This window comes from Planococcus citri, chromosome 3, assembly GCF_950023065.1.
Source record: "Planococcus citri chromosome 3, ihPlaCitr1.1, whole genome shotgun sequence".
Lineage (NCBI taxonomy): Eukaryota > Metazoa > Arthropoda > Insecta > Hemiptera > Pseudococcidae > Planococcus > Planococcus citri.
The window spans coordinates 52,204,158-52,219,940 of record NC_088679.1 but is presented as its reverse complement, the minus strand read 5'-3'; the positions used below and the strand labels follow the sequence as shown (position 1 = coordinate 52,219,940).

Here is a 15,783-nt window from a genome sequence, read left to right as displayed (position 1 = left end):
TTGAAGCAATTTTTTAAAAATAAGTGGATGCGAAAATTTACTCAGTTGAGATGAAAAAATAAAGAAGAAACCATTCATACTTTTTGATTTTTATGCCTCAAGTAAACTGAATTTGATAGTTGATTGTACCTGCTTCATTACTAGTAGGATCTACCTAGGTATATTATTAAAATTCTAAAAATAACCAATAAATCGAAAACCTAAGTCGTAAAAACGAAGTTTTTTAAATGTGCTCATTTAAAGAATTTCATAAAATAATAATTTTTCGGTTTCTCGAATATTTTCTTCAGTTTATTACATTTCAATTTTTAAAAAATTTAAATTTAAAATAGTCTACCTAGCTATACATAATGCATGTGCTTACAGAAAATTAAATCAGTTGAAACAATTCGATATGAATTATCGGAATTTCGGTAGCTACGAGTATATTGAAAAATTTACTCGCCGTAATTTTCGCTATCGAGTATTTACTCGCCGAAATCGTACAGCATATTTTTATTTCATAGCTCGTTTTTAGTTTCGCAGGAGAATTTTTTTAAATAATTTATTACGTAAGAAAACACGTTGTAAAGCGTCCAATGATTACCAGTAATGAAGAATTTAACTAAAAGTAAACAGCGATGAACGTTCTTTATTAAAAGAATACGGACACGTACCTATTTTTTTTTTTTTTTCTTAGAAAATAGACCCTCTAACATCTGTTCGGATTATACGGTATAAGATAATTTGAAAGTTTTTCTAAAGTAGTCTTCTGGGATTTTTATTCGAGTATAGGCCAATGCTTGCATAATAGAAAATTTCTATTCTCTCGAGTGTATTCGTCGTTGGCTTTTCTTTTTCTTGTGTGTTGCTCTATTGATTACGAGCTCATCTCACCTCGATGTCCTCTGAAACAATGAACAAATATTTTGTATCCATTACCCCGATTGTTTATGTACCGGTAGATTAATCCTGGTTCGATTTTATGGATAATTTAATTTCAATCGTGTCGAATAATTTGTCCCTTGGTATTTCCATTATACCCGATCACACCGCGCATCAATAAAATTCTAAACTTGACGTTTTAATTCCACTGTAGGTAATATGTAGTAGGTAGGTATGTGTGCCGACATGCGGTCGTATTTTTATAGTTTATATTTTTTTAAACATGAACTTGAAATCAATGAAATTTTATACCAAGTGGTAAACTGGTAAAGAAAAATTATAATCTTTTTTCGACTTTGTGATAATTTCCTAAAAAAGCAAGAAACTGTGATTTTAGAATGCCTTTTATCTACAAAAATTATGACGAATTCTTAATATGCCAGACTTTTAAATTAAAAAAAAAAATCATTAATTTTTGACATTTTTACCTAAACTTTAAATAATGACTTTCTGATTGTCTTCTAAGTATTTCATATTCTAATTCAAAATAATCAGAACTAATTTTTCCCATTTCAAGAGTGATATTCCAAAACTCGCTTTGTCCATTTTCACAACTTTTCAGGAGTGTCGAAAAATCGACTTCAAGTGGCTGCACTGACGATCCACTTGAAATTTACCAAATTCAGAGGTGGTAAATTACGTGGTAATTACCCGTAATTTCGCCCCCTTGATTTCAGAAGGATAGTGACCTCTTTGGAAGGGTGACTCACCCTCTGAGTTGGTCAACTCTTAAAAATGGCCACCAAAAATCCTCTTTGGCAATGACTCAGACCCCCATAATAAACTTCTATTCCTCTTAGCTAAAACTCTGCCATTTGCCCTTTGCATCTTAAGCTAATAACATAATAGTGTGTTCATTTTTCAATTTGACTTTTTCTTCAAAGTTCAAATTATTCAAAATTTCCAATGCCGGAGACAACAACTGGAGCAGAAGCTGCAATGCAGCAGGACGAAACGATTAAGCCAACAGTGAGTTATTTATTATATTAATTTAGTGAAAATGTTAGACTCGTCAGTAGTGCACATGGTGCACTCAAATTTACTCAAGGTCTTTTCCAGTCCCCTGGGTTAAGATCCCCCTTCTGGATATTTAGAAATTGCTTTAGACCCCCAAAAAACGCTTCCACTAAATTCCTCTGCCTTTTTTAGTCTAAATTACACTCACTTAGTTTCAATGAAACTAATTGGGCCCTGTGTTCTTTTTCTGCCTGCCTCCCCTTTAGGTTCCGGACGCCGGAGTAATTGAACCTGTCAATTTCTCAATTAGTATAGAAGATAATTATTATTTAGAAGAGTTACCTTATTATTTATTTGAACCGGAAGATTTATTTGTACCAGAAGATTTATTATTTAAAAGCAGGCAGAAGCTATATCGTTTAAAACTACAGGTAATTTACTTGGTAATTTCTAGAATATTGTGCTCGTTTCGTGAGTCAAATTTCCCTTACTTAAAATGACTTAAATTTCCCACATTTGGTAGACAGAGCATCAAGGTTACCAGGGCTGGAAAAGACCTCCGAGACAACACTCTAAAATTCCTCCAAAATTCACTAAAACGAACGTGTAATGTGTCTAATTAGTAGAGAAACACCATTAAATTAAACTAGCACAAGCTGAAAACAACACCAGTAGATTAGAAATTAATTTGAAGTTGAAGAAGTATATCCGCCGATTCGGCCATAATCACCAGCTCCAAGATGGAGTGAAAAGAATCTTTCAACATTTCACTTCATATTTACGTATAGTGGGTTCGAAACTAAGCGCGATATTCCCGAACTCATGTAGATTGTAGTGGAAAATAAAGTTCGAGAGATTCCAACTCGACACATTTAATTATTAGTAAATCAAAAACACTTTCAGAGATCCGGATCTAGTAATCAAAAGTTGCAAATTTAGGTTTAACTAAAAGGTGAAAAAATGGCCGGATAGATGAATACTTCGATTAAAAACACATTATACACTCGTTACTTTATTCATTCGAACAATTATACCTTCAGAAAACCCATTAATTATTAATTATTTAGCATTATTTTAGTAGAAATTAGTGAAAGTTGACATTTTCAAGTTTGTTATCAAACAAAATCCCACAACATGCCTTTTGAGCTTTCTAAATGCGCGACAGCCGCCATGACAGTGACACAGCTAAATACTGCGTTCTGATTGGTTGAGATCTGTCCATCACTGACGTCACGTAAACAATTTTTTCATTTTAATTCAGTTCGACGAAATTTTTCAATTTAATTCAGTTTTGATATTTTTTGAGTACAATTAAATAAAACTTTAGCTCCAAATGAATTTTTAGGATTAGTAATACGTAAATACACACGATTAAATTAATTTAGCGAATTTATTCAGTTCGGTTTAGCTGAAAACGGAATCTCAACTTAAGTAGAAATGAATTTTCGAAAAACCAACTTCAGAATTCAATTGAATTACTCAGTTTAAAGTGCTTTAGAAACCTATCGATTCTTTTCAGTGTCGAGTGAAGTAATTAGCATTGGACTGCACAAGTTAATTACCCTTTTCAGATCCGAAGAATTGCCAGCAGTAGGCGCGAATTCCGAGGAATAAATTATCATTTCGAAAATAGTTCTGGTTTTCATTACTTACGAGACAGAATTTTTTAGCAAAAGAGATGGATACGAGATTCGCCTTAAATTATCTTAAATGGGAAAGATTTTGAAGGATTGTTTTCGTTTTTCATTTCGAATAAGTGATATTTGTCGGCGAGAAACAATATCAAAATGAATAAACAGCTTCAGACAAACAATTACCAAATATATTTATGTAAATTAAAACTGACCTTTAGTGAAATTTTCCTTTTAGATTTTGATTTTTAGGATATCGCGTACTTCAATACTTGGCAGCAAGTGAAGTTTTTTCTTTTTATGCCGAGGCAGGACCTCCGTGATTTACAGTCTGATGTGGCATAAATCAAATACTCCATTCGGTTTAGTGAATTACATTTTAAATGGTCACTATAAAAGCCACGGAGTTTCTTTAGGTTTGTAGTGCTTCAGTATGACCAATTTGGTTTTCACACAAACACCAGGAAACATGCCACTTGAGGGTAGTTTTCTAAATACTCGCACCTAGGAATGATAATTTTTTAGTATTTTAAAAACGCGTCATAATCACGGTGACGTTTGAGGCTATATGCCGTGCTCGACGACGAAATAAAATCGTCTAGGTGCTGGGTATGGTAGTGCCAGCGCCGAAATTCACTACCAGGTCGATAGAAGGGCTCAAGATGAGTTATTATTCAGCAAGAGGATCCTCAATAAATGGCTATAGGTCGAGTTGCTTAGGGATAATTGAAATTTAAGAAATTTAGAATATTTTTAGGAGATTCCAGACGTTTTTTGCGACGAATTGAGACAAATTTGAAATAAAATTAGTTCAGATACGTTTTTTCAGCATTTCAGCCCCCCCTCCAACCCAAATAAATGATTTTCTCGAGTGTTGTCTTATTAGGCAGGTAGATTATACTTAATTATATTTATTTCTTTATGTTTATGCATGTATTAATAAAATTAACAGGCGGAGGAATTGTCCCAGCAACTTGAGCGTCTCAAGGGAGACTCGACCAAACTGTCCACCCTGCTGAAAGATCGCGACATCGAAGGGGTCAAGTCCCTTACGGCGTTCCTATTGATTGATCTCCACGAACTGGAAACTGACTTACTGCTCCTAGAAGACGAAAAGGCCCGCCAAACGCTCACTGCCGACTTTCAGAAAATAAAATCTAAAGTGGACACTGTCCAGGAGAGCTTATCTCTCACTAATGTTCCGACCCCTCAGCAACTCCCTCAAATTGTCATCAGAGAACCTGCTATTCAGAGGCCCCAAATGAAGATCAAAGCCGCAACTCTCGATACTTTTAACGGAAATATCCGCGAATATGGCGCTTGGTGGGAAATGTTTAAGATTGGCGTTCACGATTGCAAGGAATTCGACGAGGTGATGAAGTTTTCCCACCTTAAATCTACGTTGCGCGGCGAGGCTAAGCAGGCTGTCGAAGGCCTTGGCAAAATCGGCAATAATTACGAAAAGGCTATAGCAGAATTGAAACGAAGATTCGGTGATCCCACCAAGCTAGCTGCAGCGTTTTATGACGATATAAAAACTCTTCCTCCGAATTATGAGACCAATGGTCAACGTCCTACTTTCGATTCTATCCAGAAAAGCCTGGCCAATCTTGAATCCATCGGTTCTAGTATCGATCAAGAAAACTTGAAAAGCACTGTTCTTAGTAAATTTTCCAAAGATACCCTTCGTGAAGCCCTGCGTCATCTTAATTATTCCGATTCCGAAGCTCCCTTCTCTCAATTTAGCGTTCCTGATATTATGTCAGCCCTCCAAAAGGCTGTGTCCTTAGAGGAATTAGTTGATATGTATTTCTCAGCCGGAAATGACTCCGGAACCCAAACTCGTCATCCCTCCAAAAATCGCACCTATCAGAACCAATCCCCCGTCGCCGCTCTTATGAACGTTAATACCTCCGCAGCTGCACACGATTATCGTGCTAAAAACAAAAAGTGCAAGTTTTGCAACGAAACTTCTCACGTCAGCCAAGAATGCGGTAACTACCGAACGAAAGATAAACGCCAAGAGCGCCTCTCTCAGCTAAATCTCTGCTACGTCTGTTTGAGCGATAGTCACAAAGCAGGTGCTTGTTCCAGTAAAGACAGGCCTTGTGTGTACTGTAAGCGCACAGGTCACTCGAAATTCTTATGCGTAAATTTCCTGAAAGAGAAGCAGCAACGTTACGAGCAATCCAAGCAGAATAGAGATCCAGCTGTGACTCGATCGAATTCAGCTTCAACTCCGCCCGGAAAAGGTAATGGTACATTTTTAGAAACGTTCACTTGTTATGTTAGAATAAATAATCAGTATACAAAAGTCAGAGGAATTATAGACTCCGGGAGTGAACTCTCGTATGTGGAAGACTCCCTTATTCAGAAATTAAAATTATCTAAAAACGTTAAAAATCGTAAGCAGGTACAAAGGAGTACCTTTGGTAAGAAGGCTCCTACTTACGTTTCCTCTGGTAGAATTACTCTCACTTTAGCCAACTTAGACAAATCTGTTGAAAAAACCTTACCTTATAGCACAACTCCAGTGATTACTGGCCCAATTAAAACTGCTCCCCCTTCAGAATTAGTACAAAAAATTCTCCCTAAAGACCTTGAGTATGCCGATTCCCATATTTTTTCAGATTGTCGTGAGCCAATTCAGCTCCTTATTGGGTGCAATTTTGCGCAATATGAATTCCTATTGGAGGACGTTATTAAATTACCTACCCCTAGAATTACGCTTAAAAAATCGATATTTGGTTGGATCCCTTCAGGCGAATTGTTGGGAGATGTATTCAATGAGCCTATTCCCACTACTACTCTATTCTGTTCCTCACAGGAGGAAGAAAACGCTTTAGATCCGCAAAGAACTTTAGACAACGATTCGTTAGATAAACTGTGGTCTCTGGAGGCTATTGGAATTCGTTCTTCTGATCTGGAAGTGACGAATGACTTGGTCTTGGAGAAATTCAGAAAAACTGTTAGATTTGAAGATAATAGGTATATCGTAAGATGGCCTTGGAAACAGGAACATCCGAAGATACCTACCAACTTTAAAATGTGTATGGCTCGTTTGACTAATCTTATTAATACTTTAAAATCGAAAAATATGCTTAAGAAATACGATTCAGCAATTAAAGAACAGCTTTTATTAGGTACCATCGAACCTGCCCCTAAAAAACCTCAAAATGCTACTGTTGTTCATTACTTACCCCACAGAGGTGTTGAGAAAAATGAGAAATTGAGAATCGTGTATGATGCTTCAGCTAAAACTGAGAAAAATCCCTGCTTAAATGATCTTATGCATTCAGGTCCTGTACTTACCGAAGATCTCGTTGGTTTAGATATTAATTTCAGACTCCATCAATATGCTTTGATAGCTGATATTGAAAAAGCATTTCATCAGATGCGTTTAAACGAAGTCGATCGTGACTCTGTCAGATTTTTATGGGTCAAGGACCTGTCCAAACCTATAAATATGGAAAACTTACTTTTTCTTAGATTTACCAGTGTAATATTCGGAGCTACAGCTTCGCCATTCCTTTTAAATATCGTTATTAAAGAGCTTTTGAGCTTACCTCCTTCGAATCCCTACATTTTAGCAGCCCGGAGAAAATTCTATGTTGATAATTTCGTAATGAGTCTTAAGAAATTGACGGATGCCGTTGAAACCCACGATTCTTTAGTAGAGAGATTTCGTTTAGCTAGTTTCAATCTTCGAGACTGGAAAACCAATGACCCAGAGGTAAGGGAAGCACTTTCGCTTCAACCTACCAGTTCTGAGGAAATTGTTTCGGTTCTTGGAATAAATTGGAATACTGGCAAAGACACTCTTTCTATAAAATTTGAGCAAAGAGAAGCTCCTAAATACCCCACTAAACGTTTCATATTGTCATTTTTAGCATCTATCTTCGACCCACTTGGCCTAGTTTCTTCGAGCCTACTTCCACTTAAGTTATTTATGCAAGAATGTTGGAAAATGAAGCTCAATTGGAATGATATTTTACCCCCAGATCTTACTGCTCGATTTCTAAAATTATTTCAGGAAGCCCAGCAAATCTCTTTGATTGAAATACCTCGTAGACTTTTCAACTTTCCCATCTGTGGAACAGTTACCCTAAATATATTTTGTGACGCGTCCAAGGACGCTTATGCTTGTGTTGCGTACCTTACCTGTAATAACCCTGAAACAAGACAATCAGATTCCACACTAATTTTCAGTAAAATTCGAGTTGCTCCAATTAAAATGCATCCCAGCATCCCAAATCTCGAACTGTTAGCTGTACTTATCGGAAAACGTTCCGCAAACTTCCTGATAGATAAAATTGACCTTAAAATTGATCGTACGATTATTTGGACTGACGCAACGACTGTTTTACAGTGGTTAAATTCTTCAGATATTCTCCCCAAATTCGTTCAGAACCGAGTGACTGAAATTCGTAGTAGCCCTAATTTAATTTTTAGACACGTACCTGGCAAAGCAAATCCGGCAGATATCGCTTCTCGTGGTATGACTGCCTCCAATTTATCCAGCTCTGAGTCGTGGTGGAAGGGTCCGTCGTGGCTCCCCCATGAAAAGCTTTGGCCTAAACCCCCTGAAAACACTGAAACTTTTTCAACTCCCACTGTAGCTTTAGCTGTAAACACCCCCGCCTACACAGGTTACCTTTCAGACAAAGCAGAAAAGAGTCGTTCCACTTGGGACGCGTATGTAAAAGCTGTGAGAGGATTTATGTTCCTTTTTGGAAAAAATTTCAGAAACCTTCCCAAATTTCAAACTTATCGTTTAGCTGAACAAAATCTTGTGTTAGAAATCCAACGAAAATACTTATCCCATGAGATCGCCATGTTGAAAAAAGGCCTTCAGCCTGATCCTAGATTAAATTTATTTTTAGATGAAAAAACCGGCCTTATCAGGTGCAAAGGTCGTATTCAGCACCCCAAATTCCCTGAGTATACTATCAACCCCATCTTATTACCCAAAGAATGTTTCCTCACCAAACTATATATCCTTAAAGTCCATTCAGATAACATGCATATGGGTGTAAATTATACTTTAGCAAAAATAAGAGAGAGGTATTGGATTCCCAAAGGTAGACTAACAGTGAAGTACGTACTTCACCGTTGTACCGCGTGCAGACGTTGGGAGGGTGGTAGCTACGAGCTCCCCCCTATTCCTCCTCTTCCAAATGTTCGTTTAGAGATGGATGCGCCCTTTGTGTTCTCCGGTGTTGATTATTTAGGCCCGATGTACATCTTAGACGATAATAAAGAGGTAGTAAAGGCTTGGGTAGTCATCTTTGTGTGTTTGGTTACTAGAGCCATTCACCTTGAAGTTGCTCGAGACCTATCCGCCAATAAATTCATTTTAGCTCTTATTCGTTTCGGAAGTCGGAGAGGTTGCCCTAAATTTATGATTTCAGACAATGCAGCCAATTTTAAATTCGTTCAGCCCTTAGTAGGTACAGAGGTACATGACGCGAATATTCAAGACCCTGCAGTTACTAAATTCTTAGATAATAATGATATTAAATGGCATTTTATTCCGCAATATGCTCCATGGCATGGCGGAGCTTATGAGAGGTTAGTTGCCATTGTCAAAAGTTGTTTGAAAAAATGCTACAGAATAGATTACCTAGATTATGACGAATTCGAAACAGCCCTGATGAAAATTGAGAAAATTATTAATGACCGCCCCCTTACTTATATCTCCGAAGAAATCTCAGCCCCCCTCACTCCCAGTAATTTTTTACTCCCAGCTAGGAAAGCAAATGTAGTCGTAGATATAGAAATAAATGAAAATAAATTAGACTCGAAACGCGAACCTTTAGTCAGCTCCCTAAAAAATACCTATTCGGTTCTTGAGCTTTTTTGGTCCCTATTTGAGACACAGTACTTGCTCTCTTTGAGAGAAAGGCATACAGTTAAGCACCCTACTGAGGTAAATAGCTTACCTTACCTACCTAGGAAAGGTGAAGTTGTATTAGTTAAAGAACCCTCTGCCCCCCGCGCCCATTGGAAATTAGGTGTCGTAATGAAATTGAACAAAGGTGACAGAACAGCCGAATTACGTTGTAATAATAAAACCACTTTAAGAGCCATAAATCAATTGTACCCTCTTGAGATCCCTGATGAGACTAAAACAGACCACCGTAAGACTGTTAAAAATCCCCCTAAAGCCCCTCAGAAGAGATACCTGAACATGCCCAAGGGCACAACAGGCCAAAAGAAAGCTCGTTTCAGTTAAAATTTTAGCCCTTCAAAGCAGAAGTTCTCTTTTCAGTTTTCAGATTTTTCATTTAAAATGTTTCAGATTTCAGATTATCATTTCAATTTCAGTTTAGTAGACCCCCTGACCCTTTTTTCTTTCAGATTTCGGAAATATTTAGTTCCGTCAGTTCAATTTTTCTTTAGTTTTCTCAGTCGGCCCCTGAGGTCCTTTTTTGGCCTTCCTCCCCGGGGGGAGTGTCGAAAAATCGACTTCAAGTGGCTGCACTGACGATCCACTTGAAATTTACCAAATTCAGAGGTGGTAAATTACGTGGTAATTACCCGTAATTTCGCCCCCTTGATTTCAGAAGGATAGTGACCTCTTTGGAAGGGTGACTCACCCTCTGAGTTGGTCAACTCTTAAAAATGGCCACCAAAAATCCTCTTTGGCAATGACTCAGACCCCCATAATAAACTTCTATTCCTCTTAGCTAAAACTCTGCCATTTGCCCTTTGCATCTTAAGCTAATAACATAATAGTGTGTTCATTTTTCAATTTGACTTTTTCTTCAAAGTTCAAATTATTCAAAATTTCCAATGCCGGAGACAACAACTGGAGCAGAAGCTGCAATGCAGCAGGACGAAACGATTAAGCCAACAGTGAGTTATTTATTATATTAATTTAGTGAAAATGTTAGACTCGTCAGTAGTGCACATGGTGCACTCAAATTTACTCAAGGTCTTTTCCAGTCCCCTGGGTTAAGATCCCCCTTCTGGATATTTAGAAATTGCTTTAGACCCCCAAAAAACGCTTCCACTAAATTCCTCTGCCTTTTTTAGTCTAAATTACACTCACTTAGTTTCAATGAAACTAATTGGGCCCTGTGTTCTTTTTCTGCCTGCCTCCCCTTTAGGTTCCGGACACCGGAGTAATTGAACCTGTCAATTTCTCAATTAGTATAGAAGATAATTATTATTTAGAAGAGTTACCTTATTATTTATTTGAACCGGAAGATTTATTTGTACCAGAAGATTTATTATTTAAAAGCAGGCAGAAGCTATATCGTTTAAAACTACAGGTAATTTACTTGGTAATTTCTAGAATATTGTGCTCGTTTCGTGAGTCAAATTTCCCTTACTTAAAATGACTTAAATTTCCCACAAGGAGAGAGTAAAAAACGAGGCGATTGGGACACCAAATGAGCCACCAATGAAAACGCTCTATTTTGTCAGGTGGTTTCATTACCTTCTTATCAAAACGTTGTTGTTTTTTTTTCTAGCTGTCTCTGTCTCTATTTCGCGGGTATTCTCGTAATTTTTGCTATTATGTAGAAATGATTGTAAACTTGGATTGTAATGTAAATGAACGGTAGATAATAATGAGTCCCCCAATCGAAGTATTTTCTTGCTCAAAATGCTCCAAACAATTCTCATATAAAAAAAACTTAGTTAGACATGAACGTAATAATACTTGTGCACCTTCAAAATCGAAGGTTCAGGATGATGAAGCTAAAAGAAAGAGAGAATCTTCTATAAAATGCCCGGAATGTCAACTAGTTTTCAGTTGTCGTGATTTATTCGTAACTCACGCAAAAAACGAACATGAGTTGAATTTGGATGTCGAAGAATTGACATTTGAAACTTATGCTGGTATGTATTACTTCACTCAAGTTATTTTGAAATGGATCGAAGTAATTCTCTTTTTTTTACTACACAGATTTTAAAAAATGGAAGACTGATGTTGAATCTGATACCCGTAGTGTACGGTTATAGTGAAGCAGAGCCGCGCCGAGCCAAGCAAAGTCACCAACGTTGAAACATGGATAAAAAGGTTGACGAGACCTTTCACCAACGCATAGCCACGCTTTCAAGAATGGCAATCGCTATTCTTTACAGCGCGGCTCTGCTAGGCTCGTCCTTCCACCTTTTTTCTTTGTTTCTAGCTTGGTGACTTTGCTTGGCTCTGCTCGGCTTTGCTTCACTATAACCGTACACTGAGTCGCTATCATGTGAGAAGCACTGTTGAAATGAAAGGTATCAAACGAATGTATCTTGACTGTCATCGTTCTGGATTCTTTTCAAGTAGATCAAAAAACATACGTAGAATCAAAAGCCAAGGAACAAATAAAATAAATTCTATATGCACCTCATTTATGGTAATATATGATTTCAATACATTCATTTACTGCACCTTTTGAATTGAATAACAATTAGCAATTAGCATTCATACTCTCTGACATTGTTGTATTTTCTTTCTAGAAAGTCGTACAGTATCCTGATAAAGTTGAAGTTAAATTTCAAAAAACTCATTTCGGACATGGTTCAAATTTGGGTCGTTGTTATTTGACTAAAGAAGAACGAGCTATGATAGCTGGTGCGTGATATATTTGGTTGCACAACTGTATTTATATACTTACGTTCGTTTTATTTAGGTATTCATTTCGTATTTCAGAGGCTGGTCCTCATATTTTCGATATTGAATGATTTGTTTGTCAATATTTCTGAGGCTGGTCCTCATATTTTCAATATTGAATGATTTGTTTATTTATATTTCAGAGGCTGGTCCTCATACATTCAATATCATATGCTGCAAACTGCAATCATATTGTTCCACTATTGATGTTCAAATAAATAATTTATACTTAATAATAGATTATTTATTTATTTTCACGTAGTTCGGTACTAAGTAATCCCTTGAATTCTTCACAGGTAAAATTGCGGAGGGTGTAACTTTTGAAAGAATTCTCGATGACATCAGGGATAACGTTACAAATATATTCGATCCTAAAAACCTCCTAGATAAACGTGATATGATGAATGTTGCTCGCGATTTTAATTTGATTCAAGGACGTGAACATAGCTCAGACTATGTAAGTGTACAGCTATGGATTGAGAGTAACCTAAAAATTGAAAAAAATCCAATACTGTACCACAACATGTCGGAATCCGATTTCATGCTGATATTAGCCAATGAATTCCAATTAGATATGCTGAAAGAATTTGGTAAAAACAAAATCTGTATCGACTCGACGCACGGAACCAACGAATACAAAATGCATCTGACTACCCTTGTGGTAGTCGATGAATTTGGTAATGGTTTTCCATCAGCATTTTGTATTTCAACGAAGAAAGATACCGCCACCTGGACCCTTTTCTTTGAGAAAATCAAAGAACATGTAGGTAGGCGTAATTAATTCAGAAATTTTTATGAGCGATGACGATCCTTCATTTTATAATGCCTGGAAAACTGTGATGGGAGATGTTCAGCGGAAATTGTTATGCAGTTGGCACGTTGACCAAGCATGGAGATGCCAGATTCAATCCGAAAAAATTAAAGGTTCTGCAGAAAAAAAATCCCAAGTTTATAAAATTTTGAAGATACTACATCACGAACCAGAGATATCGAATTTTGAAGAATTGTTGGAGAATTTTTTAGAAGAATTGGAGCTGGATACAGAGACAGTTGGCTTTGCTACCTATTTTCGAAGTAATTATTATGATCGCGTTACTGAGTGGGCTTACTGCCACAGACGCAACTCCGGTATCAACACGAATATGTACCTGGAAAACATACATAAACGCCTGAAATACTATTATCTCCATGGAAGAAAAAATCGCCGCCTGGACAAATGCATCAACGCTATATTGAAATTTACTAGAGATAGTATGTTTTCTCGTTTCATCAAATTGGTCAAAAATAAATATACTTTGAAGGAAAACGACATCAGTAACAGCCATGAAGAGAGCAAAAAACTGGATCTAAATGCTATTGAGTGTATTTCTGACAATTCTTGGGTTGTTCCATCTGGTACGCAACAGAAGTTATCTTACGAAGTTACTAAGGTGTTGGATGAGTGCCACATTCCAGACTGCAGATTGAAATGTCGAAAGTGTAATATTTGCACTCATATGTTCGTATGTGATTGCCCGGATCACGTTTTGAAATCCAATATTTGCAAACATATACACGCTTGTGTTGCTATTTCTCAAAAGACAAGTTCAGATGAACAGCAAGATATCATTCCTTCGGATGTCATTAACAGCTTGGATTTAAATAAAATGGAAAACGCTTTAAAAACTTGTGAAAATTCGGATACGGATCAATCGAAACGTAAACTTATTCAGAAAACAGAAACGCTACTTGGTTTCCTCACACACAACGAATGCACTCCCGAAGAATATTTAAATTTGACAAAAAAAATTGATTCGGCATTGGAAATTTTTGGAAACAAGAAAAGAAAGGCTAGTGATAACACCAATCTAGAGCCTGCGAATAAAAAGATAACAAAACAGCTAAGGTTTGAGTCAAAAAAGAAACCAAAAGTGAATCAGACGTTGAAAAACGATTCCACACTCAATCAAAAATTTACGGCGAAGAATGGTTTAATGCAAAATCACAGCGGTGAAGGAAGATGCTTTGTAAATATTCACACTGAACCCGATCATTTGTACTGACCAAAGCTCATCATGGTACCCTCAAGTCTGATGGAGAAGAACATTAGTTACGAAATCAAGTTGTATTAGATTTCAATTTACGTTGTGTTATTAGAATTTATTTTTAACGTTATTTGTTTGACATTAAAAACTATAAAGAGAGACAAAACTACTTTATTCAATATTTCAAACACCCATCATTCACAAAATTCACGAAAAAACAACAGGAAAACAAAAACATCAAAATTGTAGATAAGTGATAACACACACAGGAAATCACAACATTGAAAACGAGCGTTTTCATTGGTGGCTCATTTGGTGTCCCGATCGCCTCGTGTAAACAGTTTCCCTTTAAACCGGTAAATTGGCTTTTTAGGCGAGTTTAGCACTTTATTTGGGTGGATTTATGATGTAGGAGTGTAAGTATACAGGGGGGGGGGGCAAAAGGCAGCTGGCGCGGACGAAAACAGCGCATGCGTTGGTTTTACTGCTGCGGCTTCCCTTAACACCACGTTGCATTGCCTAGCAACGCGACTGGTTGGGAACATGTTTATTGTAATATCAGTGCTTTTTGTTGCGTTTTTCGTGTTTAAATGAGATTTCTTGAAAAAATGAGGTCTTAAAACAGAAAAATTTCAATGTTTGGAAAAAATTTTGAGTTGTTTGGTTTCATTAAAAGTGATCTGGAGACGGAAAAAAGCATTCTCCGGGAAACTGAGGTCGAAGAAAATTGTAGAGAATTAAATTTCCAATCGACATAATGTCGTTAGTTTTTTTCTAAAATCATAAAATGCTTAGTTTTCAAGTTTTTCTCAAAAAACTAAAATTTCATGAAATGCGCAAATTCCATTTTTCTGTAGTGTTTCATTTTGATATGAAGACCACATGATACTCACTCTTTGTCAAATCCGTCGAAAAACATTATTTAAAGTCTATTAGGGTCAGTGGTGACCATTTTGAGCGCTTACACTAAACATTTTCGCGTTATAATTGAATAAAAGCTCAATTTTGGATTTTTTTTTTCAAATTTTGCAAATTTGCCAGGTGACTTTTGCCCCTCCCTGTACATTTCATCCACTAAATACTGCTGAAAAAAATTTCAATAAAAATGAACAAAGCGCGTTTTGGAACATTATTTTTTTTTTAACTTTTAGTGAATTGGCTATTTAGGTGAGTTAAACACCTCATTTTGGTAGGTTGATGATGTAGGAATGTGAGTTGATACTTCATCTACCAGATACCACTGAAAACCCAACTTTGATAAAAATGGACAAAGCGAGTTTTGGAATATCACTCTTCATTTGAATTTCTTCGCAGTTTTCATTGCCCATCTTTATACTACAAGTAATATGGTGATAAAAATATATTCTCACAATTACTTCATAAATAGCTTCATCAAGTAGACATTGTATATTCAGTTAATGATGATATTGATAACATTTCAATTAATTTTTGCCAATTGTGCGTAGTTCTACAAACACAACCGCTAAATTCGATATTAAATCGTTTAAACTTTTGATTATGACAAGATTAACGACACCTAATGAAGATGACACGAATGAAAAACCATTCGATCGTTTATTATTAAAACAGTATTAAAACAATATCCACAATCCGCATGTATACCTATTTGTACACT

The 15,783-nt window shown here is 36.5% G+C and overlaps 2 protein-coding genes across 2 annotated transcripts in view; both read left to right on the top strand.

The window, feature by feature from the left end:
• The window catches only part of LOC135840200 (pyrokinin-1 receptor-like), a 99,728-nt gene that overhangs the window by 14,702 nt on the left and 69,243 nt on the right, over positions 1-15,783 (top strand). The window lies entirely within an intron of this gene.
• LOC135840790 (uncharacterized) lies at positions 1,609-10,863 on the top strand. The gene is made up of 3 exons (XM_065357471.1): positions 1,609-1,893; positions 4,465-5,764; positions 10,625-10,863. Exons 1-3 carry the CDS (start codon positions 1,831-1,833, stop codon positions 10,645-10,647), a joined length of 1,386 nt encoding a protein of 461 aa, XP_065213543.1. The 5' UTR covers positions 1,609-1,830; the 3' UTR covers positions 10,648-10,863.

Coding starts and splice junctions, on each gene's coding strand:
- LOC135840790 (XM_065357471.1), top strand. CDS start 1,831: ATGCCGGAGACAACAACTGGAGCAGAAGCTGCAATGCAGCAGGACGAA. Junction 1,894..4,464: donor ACGAAACGATTAAGCCAACA/GTGAGTTATTTA, acceptor TAAAATTAACAG/GCGGAGGAATTGTCCCAGCA. Junction 5,765..10,624: donor TTCAACTCCGCCCGGAAAAG/GTAATGGTACAT, acceptor CCTCCCCTTTAG/GTTCCGGACACCGGAGTAAT.